General features: G+C 44.3%; 1 protein-coding gene across 1 annotated transcript in view; it reads left to right on the plus strand.

The window, feature by feature from the left end:
- CSMD2 (CUB and Sushi multiple domains 2) overlaps nucleotides 1-22,640 on the plus strand; it is a gene marked incomplete at its 5' end in the record, with an annotated part of 593,570 nt that overhangs the window by 551,317 nt on the left and 19,613 nt on the right. The window contains 7 exon segments of the mRNA XM_080802687.1: nucleotides 4,514-4,687; nucleotides 8,784-8,966; nucleotides 12,848-13,024; nucleotides 14,175-14,354; nucleotides 14,795-14,968; nucleotides 21,529-21,702; nucleotides 21,971-22,044. Coding sequence (XP_080658813.1) covers nucleotides 4,514-4,687; nucleotides 8,784-8,966; nucleotides 12,848-13,024; nucleotides 14,175-14,354; nucleotides 14,795-14,968; nucleotides 21,529-21,702; nucleotides 21,971-22,044 — 1,136 coding nt within the window.

Genomic DNA, 22,640 nt, shown 5'->3' on the forward strand with positions numbered 1-22,640 from the left:
TTTTCCTCAATCCCCTGTTATATATGTATTCTGTGTAAGGCAAGAAAGTCTGCTATTACTTGCAATGCTAAATATCTAGCTTGCCTATTTTTATGTACACATTTAAACTTATTTGCAGTAACTAATTTGCAGTTAGAAACTAAACAGCCACTGCAGGATCTGGAGATCCCATTTGGACGTGGGCATGAACATTAAAAACATTTTTTAAATGTTTTTATATTGACAAATTGAGAAATGCAGAGAAATTCACCTTCTCTGTGTTCATCACCTCCCTGATTTGTATGCAAATACACACCAAATATAAGTTGTTCCTCTTTATTATTCTCTTACATCCTTTTCTTGTTGTTCCTTACCCACAGCAGCCAAAAGGTATTGACACTGTTTTATCTTTTCTCACAAAGTTTTTATTGTTGACTTTTTCCTCCTTTAAAAGAAAAAAAACACAGGAAAAGAATACAACAATAGAGTATACTCTGGTTGTTAATTTTACAAATACCCAAGTGGCCTAGATCAAACCAGTGACAAATAAATAATTTCAGGCATTGCATATACATTTTCAGAGACCATTAGACAATATCATAATTTAATAGTCCTCAAACTAGCCAAAGACAAAATATTTTTTTAAAGATTTTATTTGTTTATTTGACAGAGAGAGATCACAAGTAGGCAGAGAGAGGCAGGCAGAGAAAGAGAGGGGGAAGCAGGCTCCCTGCTGAGCAGAGAGCACGATGTGGGACTCAATCCCAGGACCCTGAGATCATGACCTGGGCCAAAGGCAGAGGCTTAACCCACTGAGCCACCCAGGCGCCCCCAAAGACAAGTTTTAAAACCACATAAGAACATCAGAAAAACAACCAGTCAACTCTAATCACAGAAATCAGTAGACATAGACAACATATATGTGTACCTATGTACATCAATAAACATAAACAAAAATGTTCTTATCAGAGTTATTCATAAAAGCCCAAAACAGAAAACAATCCAAAAATCCCTCAACAGGAAATGGATGGAAAAATGTGATATATTCACACAGTGATAGGACAGTCAGTCTTGAAGTTAGTCCCAATGACCCCACCTACTGGTATTCATGCCTTCATGTAGTATCTCCTATACTGTACCAGGGTTGGTCTGTGTCAAGTGGTGGTGTGTGACTTACAAAGTAGGTCATAAAACACATTTCCACCTCCACCTTGCTTTCCTGGATCAGTCACTCTGGGGGAAGCCAGTCAGTTATCTATTGCTGTGTAACAAACATCTCAAAACTTAAAATAGCAACTGTTTGTATTCTCTCACAATGACGTAAGTCTAGAATTCAAGGCTTAGCAGGTGTATTAGTCTGAGTTCTCCAAAGAAACAATAGCCAATTGGAGATTATATAGATACAGAAATAGGTATAGGTATAGATATAAGTTTTTATATCTTTATTTTATATCTAGATCTAGATCCAAGATGGCCTCACTCACATGTCAGGGAACTTGGTCCCAGCTATTGCCCGGGACATCATGATTACTCTCTACATGGCTCCTGTCTCCATGTAATTTCTTACCATTCAGTAGTCTAAGAGATTTCCTTACATAGTGGCAGTCATATTCCAAGAAAATGAGGGCAGAAGCTGCTTGGCCTCTTAATCCACAGCCCACCCAGTGTCATTTCCACCACATTCCAGTAGTCAAAGCAGGTCACAAAGCCAGCCCAGATTCAAGAGGAGGCAAAACAGGCTCCATGCCTTGATGGGAGGAATTGTTAACAGTGGTCTTTGCAAATAATACACCATAGGCACTTAGAACATGACCTGACACACATTAAGATCACAGTGAGAAATGTAGATAGCCAAGACCTATTCATGCCATCTCTGTGCCTGGCCAAAATTCCATCATCAGGAGCAGCATCAGCCCAACTCACATTTTATCCCATTGGTCACGTGTCTGGATCATCACCCATGCTGTGCCCTGTGCCCTTTTTGGGTCCAAGTAATGACTACAAGGATCTTCTACAATACCATCAGGTTTAGTCCATCCAAGTCATTATCATCTCTTCTTGAACTACTGCAATGGCACCCTCTTTCTTGCCACACTCTGGAACATTCTCTATACTATAGCCAGAATGATCTTGTTAAAGAATAAATCAAAACACATCACTCCAGTAGGTGTCTCATCATGCTCATAATAAAATCTTAATTCTATGCCATGATCAGGCAACCTGTCCATCCATGTCCTCCTCCATTCTTTCCTTGCTCAGTTCATTCCAGAAGGCTTGGCCTTCTTGCTCTTCCTCAAACACACCAAGCTCATTGTCCCTCTGTGGCCTTTCCTTCCCTCAGAATGCTCTTTTTGTAAAGCTTGCATGACTGGCCTCTTTAGATCATTCAAATCACTGGTCAAATGAAACCTCCTCAGAGAGATCTTCCTTAACCACCCTACTCAAAAATAGCACTCACAGCCCACCCCTGAATACCTTTTTCCTGATGGAACTTTATTTTTCTTCAAAACACCCCCTAGAATTACTACGTTTTTTTGTTCATGGTCTCTCTTCTCCACTAGAGTATAATTTCTGTAAGAGCATAGAAATTCTCCTCCCAAACATATAAAACAGTGCCTAACATATAACAGGCACTCAATAAATATGTGTTGAGTAAATGAAAGAAGCTGGGATCAGCTATGGCAAAAACAATGCAAAGCAAACCCGGTGACGTTGAGCATTGCCCTATCTTGTACATCTCAATTCTGGTATTCTCATCTTTCTTTTTTAATTGAGATATAATTGACATACAACATAAATTTTGGGTATACAACATAATGATTTGATATTTGTATGCATTGTGAAATGATCACCACAGTAAGTCTAATTAACATCCATCACCATACACAGCTTTAGAATTTTATTTCTGAGAATTTTTAAGATCTAGTCTCTTAGCAACTTTCTTTTTTTTAATTGTATGATGTTAGTCACCATATAGTACATCATTAGTTTTTGATGTAGTGTTCCATGATTCATTGTTTGCTTATAATACCCAGTACTCCACGCAATCCATGTCCTCCTTAATACCCATCACCAGGCTCACCCATCCCCCCAACCCCCTCCCTTCTAAAACCCTCTCTTTGAGTCCGTAGTCTCTCATGGTTTGTCTCCCACTCCAATTTCTCCCCCTTCATTTTTTCCTTCTCCTAATGTCCTCCATGCTATTCCTTATGTTCCACAAATAAGTGAAACCATATGATAATTGACTTTCTCTGTTTGACTTATTTCACTCAGCATAATCTCCACCAGTCCCATCTATGTTGATGCAAAAGTTGGGTAGTCATCCTTTCTGATGGCTATGTAATATTCCATTGTGTATATGGACCACATCTTCTTTATCCATTCATCTGTTGAAGGACATCTTGGCTCACATTTTGGAACTTTCAAAGTATTTGTATTACTATTAGTAACACAGTATTAGTAAGCATAGTCACTGTGCTGTACATTACATTCTCTGACTTATTAATGTTTGTTCCTTTTGACCTTCTTCACCCATTTAGCCTACCTCCCATCCCCTGCCTCTGGCAACCATCAATCTGTTCTCTGTATCTAAAAGCTCCATTGTTTGGGTTTGGTTTTGTTTTTTGTTTTGGGGTTGTTGTTTTTTTTTTTTGAGATTCCACATATAATTGAGATCATATAGCATTTGTCTTTCTCTGAATGGCTTATTTCACTTAGTATAATGCCTTCAAGGTCCATTTATGTTGCCACAAATGGCAAGATTTCATTCTTTTATGCCTGAATAACATTCCATTGTATATATACACTACATCTTCTTTATCCATTCATTTGCCAATGGACACTTAGGTATCTTCCTATTTGGCTACTATAACTAATGCTGCAGTGAACATGGGATTCTTTTCAAGCTAGGACTTTCATTTTCTTAAAATAATCTGGCATTCTAATCTTATCAGTGGTGTTCAGTTACAATTTGGTGTTTCAGGAGAGGGAACTTGCAGACTGAAGGGGACAAGTTGGGGACAACTGATGTGGGCATCTATAAATAAGATGCAGTTGGGAAAAGACTAGAATTGGCCCTTATTTGGGAACCTGTAGCCAGTGCAGACAGTCCTACGATGACAGGTTGTCTGTTCTGTGTTACGTTTGCTATGTGTACCACCTTTCTGCCAGAGACACCTTGGGTATGTCCTATGGCAGTGAAGAAATAGGGAGAGGTGTGCACGAGAGGCAAAGAAGAAAGAAAACAGATATTATTGCTTACCTGCTATATGCTGAGCAGTTTCCCAGGTATTATCTCATTTAACTCTTAAAACAACAGGTATTACTCTTCATTTCACAGATACTGAAAATGTACAGCAAGGTGGGTAGGCATTGTCTGCTAATGTCAGGTAGTTGGGCCAACAGGAAACAAACTTCAATAGATAATGCAGGCTTTCTCTTCTTCTCTACCTGTCACTATGGAAAGCTAGCATGTGTCCTATGATGACAATCCATCCCTTTGCAGAGTTGCTGATATGTTTGCTCTTACCCACAGTGGTGTCCTGTGGCCATCCAGGCTCCCCACCCCATGCCCAGATGTCTGGGGACAGCTTTACCGTGGGAGCAGTCGTGCGTTACAGTTGCACCGGCAAGAGGACTCTGGTCGGAAATGCCACCCGTATGTGTGGGCTGGATGGACACTGGACTGGCTCCCTCCCCCACTGCTCAGGTATGGAGATTGGCATGAGGGTGCAGGGTCCAGTGGAACCCTTGGCTGGGGGGAGATGGACAAACTCCCGAGGTGTGAGTGTGACAGGTGGGCAGGAGGGAAGCCAACCTTTTAGGTCCCCATCTCAAAGGCAGAGAGCACAGCTATCAGAGGTCCCAATCAGACTTCAGCCTTTGGTGGTCTGAGCCCAGCTTCTTCCCTTTGATCTGCTCTGGCCAAGCCCATACAACCCAGTGTAGCAAAACTAGGGAGAATGAAAATTTGTGAGGTCCCCTGTGGTCAGAATCCTGTCCAGACACTTGTTTCCATAAGTTTCTGAGAAGAGCCCAAGCCTCCCTGTTGTTGGGCCCAGGTCCAAACCCACTCCCGTGTTCTTTCCTCCCTGTTTGGGACTCCAAGGCCTGAGCCTGCTTCCCTTTCTTTCTTATCACTGCCTCCTCCCCCACCTGTCTTATGTCTAGGCTACCTAGTTTCCCCTACTGCCCTTATATACCAGTTTCAGACTTTTCCTATTAATAAATTTGTTTTAGTATTAATCTCTATGAGGATACTGACAGATGCTATCCAAAGAGCAGATTTAAGAATGTGACAAAGCTCTGTGTCCATATTATACAAACCAGAAGTTCATCTATAATGTCTTAATGGAACAAAATATTTGAAATTGAATTATCCCACCAATGACAGAAATCACTAACCCAAAAATTAGTACCCTTGAACTTGGTCTCCTTTGAGATGAGCCTGCCTGGCCCCAGAAGAGATCCCATAAGGTGTGTCAACCCCAAGAAGTCAAATGCTTATGTAACTTTATGTTCCTCAGGGGGCCCACCTTGGCATTGATATTAACCCCCATCCCTTCCCATGCCAGACCCCCTCTAGAGGTAAGAATCCCAACCTCCTCCTCTTACAGACACCTTCTCCTTGGCTTGGGACCTCACCCACAAGACATGTAGCTGTTCCTGCAATCTGAGTTCCCAGATGATCTGACTCCCAAAATTCAGGGCACTTCCAGAATATTGAACCAAATATTGATTGGGTCTCCCCAGAAAGAAGAAATTCCTCAAGTACTGGCCACTGTTTCAAAGGGCTGCTGGCTGCCCAGGACAGTCCCAGATACACCACCCAGGACTTTGGCCCCTCACCTTTATTAATCTCATAAATCACTCACTTCATGAACTGGGTGGAACTATGTATTAGCCATGGAGACCCTTTAGCCTGGACTAGAGGAAAGCCTATGAACCAGGCCCCTAACTTCATTCTGTTTGGACTTCTGGTGGAAGTGACTTGGGGAGGTTGGAATGGAGAAGACAGAGTCCTGCCTCCCAAGTTATCCACAGAGCAAGTTCCAGGAGGAAAAGAGACTCCAAAGAGGAAAGACTTCCATTTCCCATCCAAATGCAAATGCCCCAGTCTCTTCTGTGAATTGTCCCTTTATGTAGGTTCTCCCTCTAGACACTAATCTAAGGTATTGGGCCAATCGTGTTCTTAAAGCCTATTTTATCTATCTTGGGGATTTTTGTTCTCCATGAGAAATGGAAGTGCAGGAGAAAGAAGCCAGAAAGAAAGTCTTGAACCTCTCATTCCTATTAACATATATAATCCAACCACACAGCCATTCTGCTGGTCCAAGGTATGGAATCCAAAATCTTTTCTCAATGTAATTTCCCTTCTCTGGAATTGTGTTAACAGATGCTGAAAAATGACCTACTTGAAAAATGACCTACTCCAGAAACAATTCTGGGATAGAAAACTAAGCTAGAAAACCTCCAAAACGCTTACAACCCTGAGCTTTCCTAATTTTGTGACTTCCTAAATACCAGCTCTGCATGTGCAAAAAGGGACACTTCCTTGGTCACACAAAGATCAAGGGAGACTAGAAACAAGCTAACTCTCTGGGAACATGAAAAAGTAAAAAGCAAGAAAGGAATCTTCAGAGGGCATGGACCCCACTCATTATGGCGTATGTTGCATTCAGCTGTTTTATAGCTGATGATGAGTATTCTGAAGAATAGTTTGCAGTCACTTCCTCCATGTATCCATCAAGAATGATAAACACTTCGGAGACCAGAATCATAGGCAGAGTTTTCCTGGTGACCTCTATGCACAGGATTAGAAGGGATTATATTAATGCTAAGGCTGAGGAATGAATGAATCTTAAATGCTTTAGATAAGAAACGAGAGGTGTGAAGAATAAAAGATTAGGAAGTAACACTAGATGTGCACTTGTGAGTAGGATATAATTCCTCCCTTCCTGAAACTTACAGATATCATCTTTTGCAGCACTAGCTCCCGCCAGTCCTAAGAAATATGCATTCAGAAATCCAAGGTCACAATTCTGAGCCTCATTCTGTATGGCCTGTACATAGATGATGCGTAACAGGGTATAAGTGTGTGGGCTATCAGAACATATAGAAATTTCTAGCATTTGAGACATGCTTCAGGTTGTTCATTGTCCACCTCTGCAATGTCATCGTTTGCTGATATACCACAGTAGAGGATCAGCAGTTACCATGTGCCCCCGTGGTACGATATTCTGTCTCAGACCCCCTTATATCACCAAAAAAACCAGCCTCAAACACTACGGTGAGAACCATTCTGTCAGAATAAGGTCCTGGAACTAGAGACCTTCACCCTCAGGCCTGTTGTTCAGGAGTGCAGCTCCAGCTGAGGTCACCTAGCCATTGTGGGAGTTTGTGTATTCACCATCAGAGCTGCCTTCGGGGGACTCTGTGCAGCCTCTTGCATTAGCGGCACTCTGGAAAACTCCGAGAGAAGAAAATCTAGCCAAGTGTGATGGGCCCTCTCTTCCCAAATGTTTGAGTTGAAGGTTGAATGAATCCCCCTTCCTTGGTAGAGAGCAACATGGGATCATAGAGTATTCTCACCATCTGAGACCGAATGAGAAAAGGAAATAATTCCATGATTTAGAAGAAGAGACATAAATGGTAGATGGTGGGGTATACATGACTTAAACATTTATTTACTCCAACAAACTAACCGTGCTTACTCAGGCATTACCATTAGATGCCCACACATGTGGGTTCCTGAGGTGCTACATGCTACATCAGATGGCACTCTGTCTTCTCATGAAGTTGCCATTTTTTCCTTCATTTTCCTCTTCCTTCTTCATGCTTTCCATGGCATAGTCTGATCTTATGATGTCTCCTATACAACTCTGTATTGTGAGGGGTGCTGACTCCCACAAGCCTCGACCTGGTGGCTTTGTCTCCTGTTCTCTTCCCTCCTCCGCCTCTTGGGTCCTTAGCACTCTCTTGGGTGGGCCTGTACAATATCAGGACCCAGGTGAATACAGAAATGTAGCAGGAGGCAAGGGGCAAAGAAAGAATGGAATGTGAGAGTCCAAAACATTTCATCTAGAATTCACCTGTGTTACATAGTTGGTGAATAGGGAATCCTCAATGAATGCCCCAGGACCCAGATTCAAGCCAAGCTGTTGGGAAGACAAACCTACACTAAGGAGTTTAGACTTTAACCCATAGGCAGTGGGAAGCCAGTGGAGATGTTTCAGTAGGAATTAAGATCAGATGTTTGGTGATTGTTCATTATCAAGGTTTGAGGATGAAGTGGAAGATAGGTTACAGGGAGAGTTTAGGAGGTGGGGACATAATGAGACTCTCACAATAGTTGGGGCAAGAGAATGCTGGGCAGGTAAGCTAAGATGCTGGAACTGGGGACAGAGAGGGCGCAGAATCACAGATATTATGGAGAAGAGGTAAAAGGAAGAAGGAAGAGATGTGGCCAGCTTGGACCAGCGACATTCCACATTGCCACTGGCCAGAGAGCAAAGGCCGATCTCCACAACAAAACCTTCCCTCTGCTTTCTTCTCTTGCTGTGTGGTCCCTGGGGACTCACCCGTGACCTCAGACCTTGGTATTCTCTGACCTCTGGGTAGTAAGTGAGGAAGTAAGGCAAGAAGTAAGGTCCAACTAACTGGGGCAAGACACTCAGTCAGTTTTTACCCCCCTTATTCCTGAGGCCCAATGCCTCCCCTTAACACTGGCCCAACATCTTTCTCAGTTCCCCACTGCCAGCTCTTCCATGCTAAAACAAGAGGGTTTATTTGGTTCTGATCCATAGGAACCAGCACAGGAACCTGTGGTGACCCAGGGATCCCAGCGCATGGCATCCGTTTGGGGGATAGCTTTGCCCCAGGCAGTCTGATGCGTTTCAGCTGTGAAGCTGGCCACACGCTCCGGGGATCGTCTGAGCGGACCTGTCAAGCCAACGGCTCGTGGAGTGGCACGCAGCCTGAGTGTGGAGGTAATGTATGTGACCATTCTGCTTTTCCCCTTTGCTCACCCCAGCTGCTCTTCCCCCAGCTGCCTGCTCCCAAGCACCTGCCCTCGCCCTCGCAGACACAATCCATGGCCCCGTTGGAACCCTTGGCCTGGAGGATAGTAGTCAACAGAGAATCCTCAGTCATGCTCACTAGTAATCCAAAGACAAACATAATCCCCACCCTCACCTAAGAGGGTAAGAAACCAGAAGCAACGAAGTTTAGCCCCGTTTATTCATTTATTTCCCATACAGCTCCAACAACCTTGTGCCAAATACTGTATTAGGTGCTGGGGACACAACAGTGCCGAGACGGACACACCTCGCCCTCTTGGAGTTTAGTTTAAGGGAAGAGACTGTTACACAGGTATCCAAGGTGCCAAAAGAAATACAAATCTCATTTTTAAAAGACCCTTTAAAGGTAATAGAAGTCCCTACTGGTGTTTCCTGAGGTAGCTCCAGGGGGGGGAATTAGATTTCTCCACACAATCTTGAATTTCTGAAAATAACTTTATTTTAAAACCTCTCTCCCCAGAGTCCAACTTTTTGTACCTGCTCCCAGGATTTCTCTGTCTCTCTCTAAAATACAGCCTGCACGGCACTCTCCTAATGAGGAATCAGTGTAGACGCTGAGATAAGGGTGTGTGAGAAGGTGCTGGAAGAGGAAGGAAACCATATGAAACAGTCACCTAGCAAGGGGGTCTGGGAGTCAAATAGGGAACTGTATCATTGCCAGACAGCACCAAGGGCTCCCCTAAGTGAGAGTAGTCAGCATTGGCCTGTGTTTTTGTTCAGGCCGCATTTTGCTCCAGAGGTGCAGACATAGGGTAGGTGAAGCTGTGGGTGTACAGTTGGGGGTTTTATCGGGCAGCTAAGACGTTGGCAGTAAGTAGCAAATGAGGAGAGGGTATATGCAAGGGAGAGGGATTACGATGGATCTTGGCATCTATGCTGGGTAAGTAGGGAGCAGGTTTATGAGTGGAGTAAAAGACAACGAAAAGTGGTGGGATCCATGGATTATCAGTGCCATTGGAACCAAAATATCACCAGAGAATGAATCCCAGAGGGTATAAGCTGAAGAGATAAGGGGCAGTGGTGAGGGAACGGACCTTGAGATTGAGGTTGCGGTGTAAGACCTGCAGAGTGCGGGGAGATGTTCTGGCCCCTGATCAGCGGACACCTGCCCAGGAAAGGCTGCAGATGGAGCCTGTGGCCTCTCCCTCTTGTCTGCCCGAAGTTCTGCCCTATGGACAGTGCTTTGGCAAAGTTGTTTCCACGGGACTTTTTTCAACTAGGCTCCACACCCAGCAGGGGCCTGAACTCAGGACCCTGAGATCTAAACTTGAGCTGAGATCAAGAGTAGGACACTTAACTGAGCCACCCACACGCCCCTGTTTCCGTAGGATTTTGTAGGCATAGTTAAGAGGTCTATGGTAATGGGAGAGTATGTTGGCGGGGGGAGAATTTAGTGCATTCTCAAATATCCACTGTGACTCGGGTCCCCTTTCATGCCAAATACTATAGTAGGTATCCCAGCCTGGAGTCAGTCACCGTGCCAGGGGTGTTCAGGGAACAGAAAGTGGGTGGCTTAGAGTTTGGACCTGGAAGTGAATGTTTGTTAGATGAGTGTGTGTATGATATGGACACAATTCTTCATGACTTTCCTTGGCAAGTGCCCACTTACCTTTCAAGGGACTACTCAGATTCCTACCTTCAGCCCCAATAAGCTCCTCCCTTCTTAGTGGGGTCTTTTTTTTCCTTCAAGTATAACAATTATTATATCATATTTTAATTCTGCTGCTTATAAGTAGGTCCTTAAGATGGACTGGGCTCCTGAGGGGCAGGGGACATGACTCCCTAATTATGTCTCCAGAGCCTAGGCAGCACAAATATTGTTGAATCCGTGGGTGTTAAGGACTACCTGTTGTGCTCATTATATAGGAATCATTTGTAGATTTAACTTTGGGACCACATAACATAAATGTTGTATACGCTTAGCAAAGTAAAATTAAATCAAAGATTAGAAACAAGCAATCTCTAAATAGCAAAATCAAAATGAAAACAAATGGACCTAACTACTTATCAAACTGGTCACTTAACAATCCAGAGAACTATTTTAACTGACTTGAAAAAAGTGGAATTTGACCATGGCATATGTGCCTTGAGGACAAAGAGAATGATAATAAAGTCTTCAATTATTTTTCAGCAATCATATTACTAGTAATAATATTGATATTACTATCCTGAAACTTTTTGAAAACAAATTAAAATTATCTGTCATTAAGAACCAAGATTTTCAGCATTAAAGAGATATAATATAAAAATAAAGAAGTTAAGAAGACTCGTAATCCTAAATTTGGATTGGTAACATCAGCATAAACTCACAGTGGATTTCCAACTTAGTTTTTTTTCCCAGCTCTACCCATTCTAGAAGTCTGTATCAAGGACCAGCTCAGTAGCAATGAGTACCCTTAATTTTCAGATTACGTTTCTTAAATCCGTTCTCCATTAAAAGAAACCAGAGCTCTTTAGAGAAATGACTGATTCCAGGACTGGGGCAGAATATACAAGATGAACGTGGAATATCTTGTCCCTCCAGCAAGGAATCTACCATAGACAAGTGGGATTATGTCAGAGGAACACAGAAGCCAACACGGAGAGGCTCCCCTTACCCAAAGATGGGATAACTTAAGCATCAATAAGAATAATTGTGGCAAAAAGAAAAAAAGAATAATTGTGGCTATACCTTGGCTAATCGGATTTAAATAAATTTTTTTAAAAAGAAGAATAGTGGCAACGGATGGCGACATAATAAAATAAATTTAAATCCACGTCAAAGATGACTACTGGTTATCTTTGGAGCTTGCTAGGAAACCAAATCATTATTCTGACATCGGATAAGAAAGAAAACCAAACACTATCCAGCCTTCCTTTATAAATTGTATTTCAGGGAAAACAAATGTTTGATGATGGGCAAGTTCTTTATTAAAGAACTCTAGCAAAAAAATAAAATAAAATCTTTTAAAAAGATGATCTGAAATTCAAATATTAAAAAAAAAACTCTAGCTAATGCAGAAAGAATTATCAAATTAGAGGTCACCATTTTCTGTCCCCTAATGAAATAACAAATCTAGTCAACAATCAGTGCTGCTTAAACCATTGAGCGAACCACAAACGGGGACTCTGTAACACCAGGAGAGCCAGGCTTACCTGAACCCATTCGATCAGCCTCGACATCATGAGCAAGGAAACAGCCAGACGTTCTGTGCCTCCTGATGAGGTGCAGTAGGAAAGACAGGACCTCCTGTGAAGCGCCCTTGCTAAGAACTGAACTTGACTCAAAGGAACTACAGGGGACAGAGCAACATGGGGAAGAGCACCTCACTGGTGCACTTAGCAGCATCTGGGAAGTGGGAAATTGCACTGGAGAATTTAAAGATAAATTCTGGGAGAGGGAACAGGGATCTCAGAATTCAAAGAGGCTGGGAGGCATGCCTATCCGAAGTTATATTGGATCATGATTCAAACAAATCAACCGTAAAAAAAGGGGGGGGGGAATACAATTGAGGTCAGTTAAGCACAGTTGGCTATTTGGCAATATTAAAGAATTGTCTAAAATTTTAGGTGGGATAATAAAACAGGTATAGTCTTCACTTCTCAGAAAACTAACAAAAAAAAAAAAAAAATTCATTGAGATCTCTCCTTCCCTTCTGGGGGCGAGATGATCAGACACAAAAGCAGCCTGAGAGGAATTTCAATCCATAGGGTCCTGATGTAGCCTGCCGTTTGCCTTCTGGGCCGCTCTCAGCCCCCCGGCTGACGCCCACCCTGGTTCTGGTGACTAATGCACTTCTCTGGCTTCCTAGTGATCTCTTGTGGGAACCCCGGGACTCCAAGCAACGCCCGCGTCCTGTTCAGTGATGGTCTGGGCTTCTCCAGCTCCATCGTCTATGAGTGCCGGGAAGGCTACTACGCCACAGGCCTGCTCAGCCGACACTGCTCAGTCAATGGCACCTGGACAGGCAGTGACCCGGAGTGCATAGGTGAGAGCCCAGGCCCTCTGGGCTCCATGGCAAGTGGTGGCCAAGGCGATTGGGCTCCTCCACGCCAATGAAGGCTGTCTGTGGGAGACTGGGAAGGCTGGCCGCAGTGGGGAGACTCACTCCCAAATGACAGGGTCTATTTACTGAGCACATACTGTGTAACCACCACTGAGCCAAGTGTCTGATTTGATTTGCATCATGTCATTTGATTCCCACCACAGCCCACTTGACATATGAAATGATGAGGCCCAGGGAGGGGAAGGGTATATATATCTGCTATTCCTCAGGCTCTCAACAGTTCCTTAGGCTTCCTTGTTCTCTTCTGTGGCAAACTCCTATGGCTGTTGCCTTCCACCATCTTTGTGGGTTTCTCTCAGCCTTAGACCCATCCCCCACCGATCCCCCTGCCTCGCTCTCAAGCCTCATATAGCCCCATTGGTCCCCTTCCCTGCTCTTCTCTGGGGAAGCCCCAGACCTTTTTCCTTGGGAAGTAAGTCATTGTGGGTCCTAGACAGAGGGAAGTAGTAAGATAAAGTTATCTGAGAACACCGGCTCTTTCCAACCCCTAGCCTATGATTTCAGGTCTCTCCCTAAATCCCACATCAAGTTCACTTCTGTTCCAAGGCCAGAGCTCACTCAATACCATAGCAAAGATATGACCATTGCAAGGTTATAAGACCCTTCATCTAAGCCGCTGGCCCTACAGAGGCCTCCTAGGCAGAACAACAGGTAATAGCATGCGCCCCTCAGTGGACAAATTGTCTGCTGAGGTCCAATAACACAGGCTCTTCAATCTGAAAACCTCCCTCTCTGAGCCCCAGCCTCATTTGGGAACTAGGCTCTCTGGGTACTTCCTCTGAGAGGAGTGGGCTTTGAATAAGGATGGTCCTCATAGCCCAAGTTGCTGGGGTGCTGAAGGATGGTGGGGGTGAGGACAGTATGGATGTGGGAGGGCCTTTGCGGAGAGACATGGCCAGAGGGACTTTAGAAAGGGCAGCGCCCAGCCAGGAACCTGGGAAGAGTCAGGACATCTCTGATCTGATTCTTCCCTTCTGGACATGTACAGGGAATACTAGGAATGGCATTGGAATGCTGGGGAGAAATGAGGTCTGGACCTAGAGTAAACCATGCTTTATCTCCCTTCTCCTAGTCATAAACTGTGGCGACCCTGGGATTCCAGCCAATGGCCTCCGGCTGGGCAATGACTTCAGATACAACAAAACTGTGACATTTCAGTGCGTCCCTGGCTACATGATGGAGTCACATAGGGTGTCTGTGCTGAGCTGCACCAAGGACCGGACATGGAATGGTACCAAGCCAGTCTGCAAAGGTGTGTCTGAGGGCTGCTCATGTGGACACAGGGCCAAAGAAGATACAAAAGTGAGACATGGGCCTTGAACATGTAGCAGGGTGGGAATTGAGGAGGCAGAGCCCTAATACCATCTTGTCATGGGGGGTGTGAGGTGAGGACTGATCCCTGAACATCTGCAAGGAGGGAAACAGAGGTACCAAGGTAAGTCCTGGGCTTTGAGCATCAAGGGAAGGACTGTGCAGACAGAGGAGTGGGTTGTCGCACTTGAGGGCATTGTAAAATGCAAAAGGACCCCCTGGCTTCCAAACTAAGAGGGAGCATTCCTGATTCTCCCTGCTTAGCCTAGACTCTCAGCAGGCACAAGGTAGCCAGTGACATTGGTGCTGGGGAGTTGGGCCTAGTGCCTGCCCTAGGACAGCACTGGAACTCAGCGTGCTTTGGTCTCCCCCTCCCCTCAGCTATCATATGCAAGCCACCTCAGCTCATCCCCAATGGGAAAGTGGTGGGATCCGACTTCATGTGGGGCTCAAGTGTGACATATGCCTGCCTGGAGGGGTACCAGCTGTCCCTGCCTGCGGTGCTCACCTGTGAAGGGAATGGATCCTGGACTGGAGAGTTGCCTCAGTGTTTCCGTAAGTTTGCTTATGAACAGGGCCTTTGTGCATCTTATCTGCTGGCTCCTTCCCCTTCCCTCCTCAGAGCTCTGCTGCTGGGAGGCCTAGAGTAGGTAATAACCGTCCCCCCACCAAAATCAGGGAGCGGCTTTGCCAAAGACACTCTTAAAGGGAGTTTAAAGGAAAACAATGAGAATATCCCACTGAGCCCTGGACACCATGTGGAGTCACAGTGAAAGGAAATTAAGCCAGAGAAAAGGGAGGTGTTTCTTAACATGAAAGGTTGTTTACTGGATAGGATAGTTCCCAAAGATCTGGAAGGCACTCATGCTGGAAATGTGCCTGTCTTTATGAAAAATAGCCTGCAGAGAAAAGATTCCTGGAGCATACATGATTTTTTGATGAAAGAGTTTATTTCTTACCCACCTGGCCTAATCATGACCCCAAGAGCCCAAGTCCACCCCAGAGCTCACTTCCTCACTTATTCCTGTCATACCACATAATTGGACTCTGGAAGATTCTCTCAGTGTCCATGCTTTGGACAAGTAGAAGACCTAATTTTTTTTCTACTAGGCATTTATCTAATCCTGTAGAAAACTATCAACATACTCATGACATTGTATTGGTACCTCTGAAAATTTGCTTCAGTTTGGGAAATTTCAGCAGGAACTGGGAGCGGCAGCTCAAATGTGGACACAGGAAAGGCAGCTTTGGGTGCCTGGTCAGCCCCTCAGGCCTTTGTACACCTCCAAAGAAACATTAGGAAGGTAGCAAGTCTCAGAGTTGAGTCTGGACTCAGAAACCCTGCTTTTCTTCTTGAGAAAAAGCTAAATTGCCTCTGAACAATGAATTATGGTCATCATAAGAAAAATGTAAATGTATCTGAAAATACAAAGAAGAACATAACAGTCCTGTAGACTCTGGCTGCCCGAAGATAACCAGGTCTGTCTGAGCTCTTGACTGTGCTTCCACCCCAACCACAATGCTTTGGACAGACAGCTGTACAGTTTTCTGCAAATGGTATTAAATCTTGCTGTGCAAGCTAGTTTGTGACTTTTCTTCATTGATAGGCCATCACCACCTTTTTTAATCCACAACTGGTTTAATCTTCTCCTACTGGTGATAAATTTAGGTCTCTCCAGTTTAATCACGTGAGAAGCAGTTCTGCAACCAATGTTCTTGAGGATAACCTTTCTTTACTCTTGTGGTAAAGTCCTAGGAGAGAGAAAATGCTGAGCCAGCAGGCATGCATTCAATATGTCTTGACACATGTTGCCAAACTGTCTTCTAGAAAGAGTCCCAACTCACTCTCCCACCAGCAGTTTCTGAAAATATTCCTTGACTCACAGCCTCATTAACAATGGATTTTGACAATATTTTTTAATAATTACCAGCCCAAGAAGTTTAAAAAGGTATCTCATTGTTTTCATTGGCATCATGTTTCTTTTTTTATTAATTATTTTTATCAACATATAATGTATTATTTGCCCCAGGGGTACAGGTTTGTGAATCGTCAGGCTTACACACTTCACAGCACTCACTACTTCACATACCCTCCCAAATGTCCATAACCCCACCACCCTCTCCACACCCCATCCACATCCCTTATGGCTTGTCTCCCTCCCGATCCCATCTTGTTTCATTTTTTTCCTTCCCTACCCCCAAGCCCCCCATTCTGCCTCTCAAATTCCTCATATCAGGGAGGTCATATGATCATTGACTTTCTCTGATTGACTTATTTCGCACAGCATAATATCCTCTAGTTCCATCCATGTCATTGCAAATGGCAAGATTTCATTTCTTTTGATGGCTGCATAGTATTCCATCATGTATATATACCACATCTTCTTTATCCATTCATCTGTTGATGGACATCTATGTTCTTTTCATAGTTTGGCTATTGTGGACATTGCTGCTATAAACATTCAGGTGCACGTGCCCCTTTGGATCACTACATTTGCATCTTTAGGGTAAATACCCAGTAGTGCGATTGCCGAATCATAGGGTAGCTCTATTTTCAACTTTTGGAGGAACCTCCGTGCTGTTTTCCAGAGTGACCGCACCAGCTTGCATTTCCACCAACAGTGTAGGAGGGTTCTCCTTTCTCTGCATTCTCTCCAACATCTGTCATTTCCTGACTTGTTAATTTTAGCCATTCTGACTGGTGTGAAGTGGTATCTCATTGTGGTTTTGATTTGTATTTCCCTGGTGGTATCACGTTTCTTATCAGCAAGACGGAGCTGCTTTTTCTTTGTCATCTATTTGTACTTATTCATTGAGCTGCCTCTTCCTAGGAAGCTTTGGTGGCTTCTTATCAAGTCAGCCTTTAACTAACTTTTGATTGGTTAGTCTAGACTCCCCAGCTCTCGTAGAGGCTTCTATCAGCATAGGCTGCTGGTCCTGTTTTCATTTTTTTTTCTATTTTTTTTTTTTAGAATGCATCTTTTTTTTCATACTTCTTTATTAGTTTCATAGAATTTAGTGATTCATCAGCCTTCTGTAGTACCCAGTGTTCATTACATCACATGCCCTCCATAATGTCCATCACCCAGTTACCCCATTCTCCCACCTCCCTCCCCTCTAGCAACCCCCAGTTTGTTTCCTGTGATTAAGAGTCTCTTTTGGTTTGCCCCTCTCTTTTCATCTTATTTTATTTTTCCTTCCCTTCCCCTATGTTCATCTGTTTCAATTCGTAAATTCCACATATGAGTGAAATCATATGGTATTTGTCTTTCTCCAACTAACTTATTTCTCTTAGAAAATACCCTCTAGGTCCATCCACATCATTGCAAGTGGCAAGATTTTGGGGGGGGGGGGGCTTGAGTAATACTCCATTGTGTGTATATATATACTACATCTTCTTTATCCATTCATCTGTTGATGGACATCAGGGCTCTTTCCATAGTTTGGCTATTGTGGACATTGCTGCTATAAACATTGGGGTGCAAGTGTCCCTTCAAATCACTGTGTTTGTATCCTTTGGATAAATACCTGGTAGTGCAATTGCAGGGTTGGCCGTAGGGTAGCTCTATTTTTAACTTTTTGAGGAACCTCCATACTGTTTTCCAGAGTGGCTGCACCAGCTTGCATTCCCACCAACAGAGTTCCCCTTTCTCCGCATCCTCACCAACATCTGTTGTTTTCCGATGTTAATTTTAGGCATTCTGGCCGGTGTGAGGTAGTTTCTCACTGTGCTTTTGATTTGTATTTCCCTGATGTCAAGTGACATTGAGCATTTTTTCACACGTCTGTTCTTTGGAGAAATGTCTATGCATGTCTTCTGCCCATTTCTTGGTGGAGTTTTTTGGTTTTGGGCTGTTGATCTGATAACTTCTTTCAAGATTTTGGATACTAGCCTGCTTCCATTTTATTTTGTATATGATTATGAACCTCTTGACTCTGTATACACACACACATTCACATTATAGCATGAAGGTTGTTCTTCACGCTTGAAGTGATGTCTTGGGGAACTGTAACTCTGCTAGTCAGTGTTCTTGTAGTGTGCTCTAAAGAAGTCAAGTATATTTATTTCCTTTTTTTAATTTTATTTTATTTTTTCAGTGTTCCAAGATTCATTGTTTATGCACCACACCCAGTGCTCCATGCAATATGTGCCCTCCTTAATACCCACCACCAGGTCACCTAACTCTCCATTCCTCTCCCCTCCAAAACCCTCAGTTTGTTTCTCAGAGTCCTCAGTCTCTCATGCTTCATCTTCCCCTCCAATTTCCCCCAATTCACTTTTCCTTTCCTTCTCCTAATGTCCTCCATGTTATTCCTTATGCTCCACAAGTAAGTGAAATCATATGGTAATTGACTTTCTCTGCTTGACTTATTTCACTCAGCATAATCTCCTCCAGTCCCATCCATGTTGATACAAAAGTTGGATAATCACCCTTTCTGATCGAGGCATAATACTCCATTTTATATATGGACCATATCTTCTTTAACCATTTGTCTATTGAAAGGCATCTTGGCTCTTTCCACAGTTTGGTGACTGTGGCCATTGCTGCCATGAACATTGGGGTGCATATGGCCCTTTTTTTCACTACATCTGTATCTTTAGGGTAAATACCCAGCAGTGCAATTGCAGGGTCATAGGGTAGCTCTATTTTTAATTTCTTAAGGAATCTCCACACTGTTCTTCAAAGTGGTTGCACCAACTTGCATTCCCACCAACAGTGTAAGAGGGTTCCCCTTTCTCCACATCCTCTCCAACAATATATTTACTTCTAACTTGCTGTGCCCCACAACATATTTTCTGTGGCCAAGTGTCTGACCATTGAGATGTGCAGTAACCTTTCGAATTCTTATCACTGTTTCCCAACTTTGCAACTGGGCCTTCTGCAGTGCTTGGTACTCCCACTTCCCTCCTCCAGACTGCATCTCTTCCTCCATAGACCTGCTTCTTGGACCTAGTCACTTTCTTGCTGTATTGCTGCAAACGTATCCCTCATAACACCACTTTTTCGTCTTATGTAACTCCCTAAACGTGGGCAGGGATTTTGTCCCCATACTGTAACACATCAGGATCAAGTTCATTTTCAGCCTCACCACTTCCTACGTGCTTCCCCAGACCCACTCAGCTCTTTCCATGCCACCTCCCATTTGGCTGGACAGCTCCCATGTTTTAAGTAAAGCAGCTTCAAGTCGACTTCTTCCCTGGATCCAAATGCACAACTTCTACTTCTTCCCCTGAGGCCCTAATGCACTTGTGTACTTTCAACAAATTTTATTGATGCTCAAGCCATGTTATTTATCTGTATCTTTCACTTTTTATACCCTCCTGGTTTAACCAGCTTAGATTCTAAGATCTCAAGAGCAGGGCTCATATCTACAGACTTATTTGGTGCCAGAAGCAGCAGAAAATCAGGAGCTGAAGAGGTTTGTTAAATGTTGTTTGAAAATTAATAGAGAAGGAAGTGAATTTAATTCAAGGCAAAATGGGAATGAGGAAGAGGAGTTACATTGTGCCGTTAGGTTTGCTCTGATTACCCACATGTGAACTCCTCCACTGAGGGGTCACAGCATGTCAGTCCATTTACAGAGATAACATTCTACATTTCACAGGCTTTGTGCTGCCTCTTCAGGGGATGTTTGCACACATGGTCACATCTGATTCTCACAACGAGATATCCTGGGAGGCAGGCAGAAGTCCCTTCTCAGGTGGCTGGTGGGGAAGATAAGGCTTAGGAAAAGGACCTGACCCTGTGCGTTAGTGACAAAGTCTAGTGTGAAAACAATCATTTCTCCAGACAATTTTCTCTGAAATTCCTACTCAAATTTACAGCCTGTATTATCACCATGAGAACTTTTAAAACAGAAAAAAAGATAGACATAAAATTTAATTTTGCATTTTAGAGTGCTTCAGTCAATGCAACCCCAAAGCCACATATAATCGGCACGAGGCCCTTTCTTTTAAGTAGAGCACATTCACAGAGTGCGGGGGACACATCTGGCCACTCCTCGCGGCAGCTGCGAGAACTGCTGCAGGAATGTTTATGGGAAAGAAGTGCAAACTCCGTGTACTTTCCAACCGGCACAACCCAAGCGTACTGGTTGTCCCATGGCCTGCTCCCGCCACACCAAACACCACTGGCTCTCTGTTATGTGGCATCTCTGGTCTTGAGAACTGTTGAAAAGTATATTGTTTCTAAGAATAAAAGCACAGATAGAATCCCTTTATTTATTTATAGATGCTTATTTTCAAGGCATCAAAATCACATTTGCCGTCAGCCCCCTTTAGAACACAGGCCTGTCTCTGCAGTGTCCTAAGGAAGTAAGCATTTTTAGTAAACCATATGTGCAAATAAGACACTGAGCAGAAGGGACAGAAGAGGGGCCTGTGCTTATTCTGTTTGCTGTCACGTGATCATTCTTTAGGCAATCTCTCTGAGGATCTCAGTGAAATGGGCACGTGCATACCCACAGCAGTGTAAATGCACACCCTTTGGAAAGACATTTGGCTTATACACCAGGAGCTGCAAACTCGCTCAAACATACTAAGTCCACTCCTAGAAGATCCCCACAAGAAAACATTAGCAGGGAAAGAAGAGCCACATCTAATGGAATAGTAATAGAAAATGCCTAATATAAAGGCTACGATGAACTGCAATTACGGCACAACCTCTCATGGCAAAATGATGTAGCCAATAAGTGATAATGGTGTCATAAACATGGAAACTGTTTACAGGCTAGTAAGTGAACAAAGCAAGGTTCACACCACTGGGAAGTAGGGTTCACAGCCACACACAAGTTTACACATGATTCAAAAAGGCCTAGAAGGGAGTGAGCATGAAAATGGGAAAAAGTTTTGGGAAATGAGTTGTAGTTTACTTTCTCTCAATTTAACTTCCTATAACGTTGCTTCATTTCTTGGGTGATTATTAACAAGCATCTTGAATATGGGAAGGAGAGGATGCACACAACAGCAGGTGTGTGAGGGAACAAATGACTATTGACTTGGGGCTGCCCCTGTTGGCAGAGTCCAACTGGCACTGGGAGGAGAGCCAGCCTAGGGTGGCAGACAGGGCTCTAGAAAGCACCTCAGACCTGCCTTTCTCCCTTCGTCTTCCCAGCTGTGTTCTGCGGAGATCCTGGCGTCCCAGCCCGTGGCAGGAGAGAGGACCGAGGCTTCTCCTACAGGTCATCCGTCTCCTTCTCCTGCCAGCCCCCTCTGGTGCTGGTGGGCTCTCCACGGAGGTTTTGCCAGTCAGATGGGACATGGAGTGGCACCCAGCCCAGCTGCATAGGTGAGAGATGGTCTGGGAAAGAGTGGGAGAGCTGGTGGGCATCCTCCTGAGCTTCTTAAAGCTGGGTGTGAGGTTGAAAATAGCCAGAGTGAGCGTGCTTCCAGGAATCACATAGATGGTGCAGGGGTATGACTCCGGAGGAGATCTTAACAGGTGTGGGAGGCAGGATGTGGCTCCATTTTTCCCTTCTACACCTATGTCTCAGAGTGAGTGGACACGATGAGAGCTTCACTGACCATGGGGTCTGTTTCTCTGTTTTGCAACCTAGACCCAACCCTGACCATGTGTGCAGACCCCGGTGTACCGCAGTTTGGGATACAGAACAATTCCCAGGGATACCAGGTAATGAAGTCAGCCAGGATCTGGCCTTCCTGCCCCCGTCCCTGTCTATCATTGTCAGCCTCAGGGGCTCAGGGATCTTCCCCGAGACAGCACGGGTGGGAACAAGACCTTGGAAGCTGGAGACAGAAAGTGTTCTGTGTCTTTGAACCATGCCACGTGGGAGCAGCCTGCAGAAACAGAGGCACTGACAGCAATCCGAGAAACAGACGCATAAGAGATTCTCACATAGTGATGCAAACACTTCCCAGCAGCCCCCTGCAGTTGGCGCGGGCAGTTGTGGGAAGACAGAAATGAGTGAGACAGACAACCTTCTGTCTGCATGGCACCAATACACTCCCTACAGACACAGGGCTCAGAGTGGCAGGAAGGAGCAAGCACTACACGGCAGGCAGGCTCCATGGGAACATCTCAGAAAGAGCTTCAGGAAGAGGCAGGGATTTGGACAGCCTGGGATGGGATGCTTGGAACAGAGAACAGGAAGCCCAAAAGGTGTGTTCAAGACAGAACAATTAGCTGGAGCCTGAGATGCGCCCAGGAGAAATGGCATGATGCAATCCAGCCAAGGAGTGTGACTTATTCAGCCAATCTGTGTTAAT

The sequence above is a fragment of the Martes martes genome (genome assembly GCF_963455335.1).
Source record: "Martes martes genome assembly, chromosome: 4".
In the NCBI taxonomy this organism is placed as follows: domain Eukaryota; kingdom Metazoa; phylum Chordata; class Mammalia; order Carnivora; family Mustelidae; genus Martes; species Martes martes.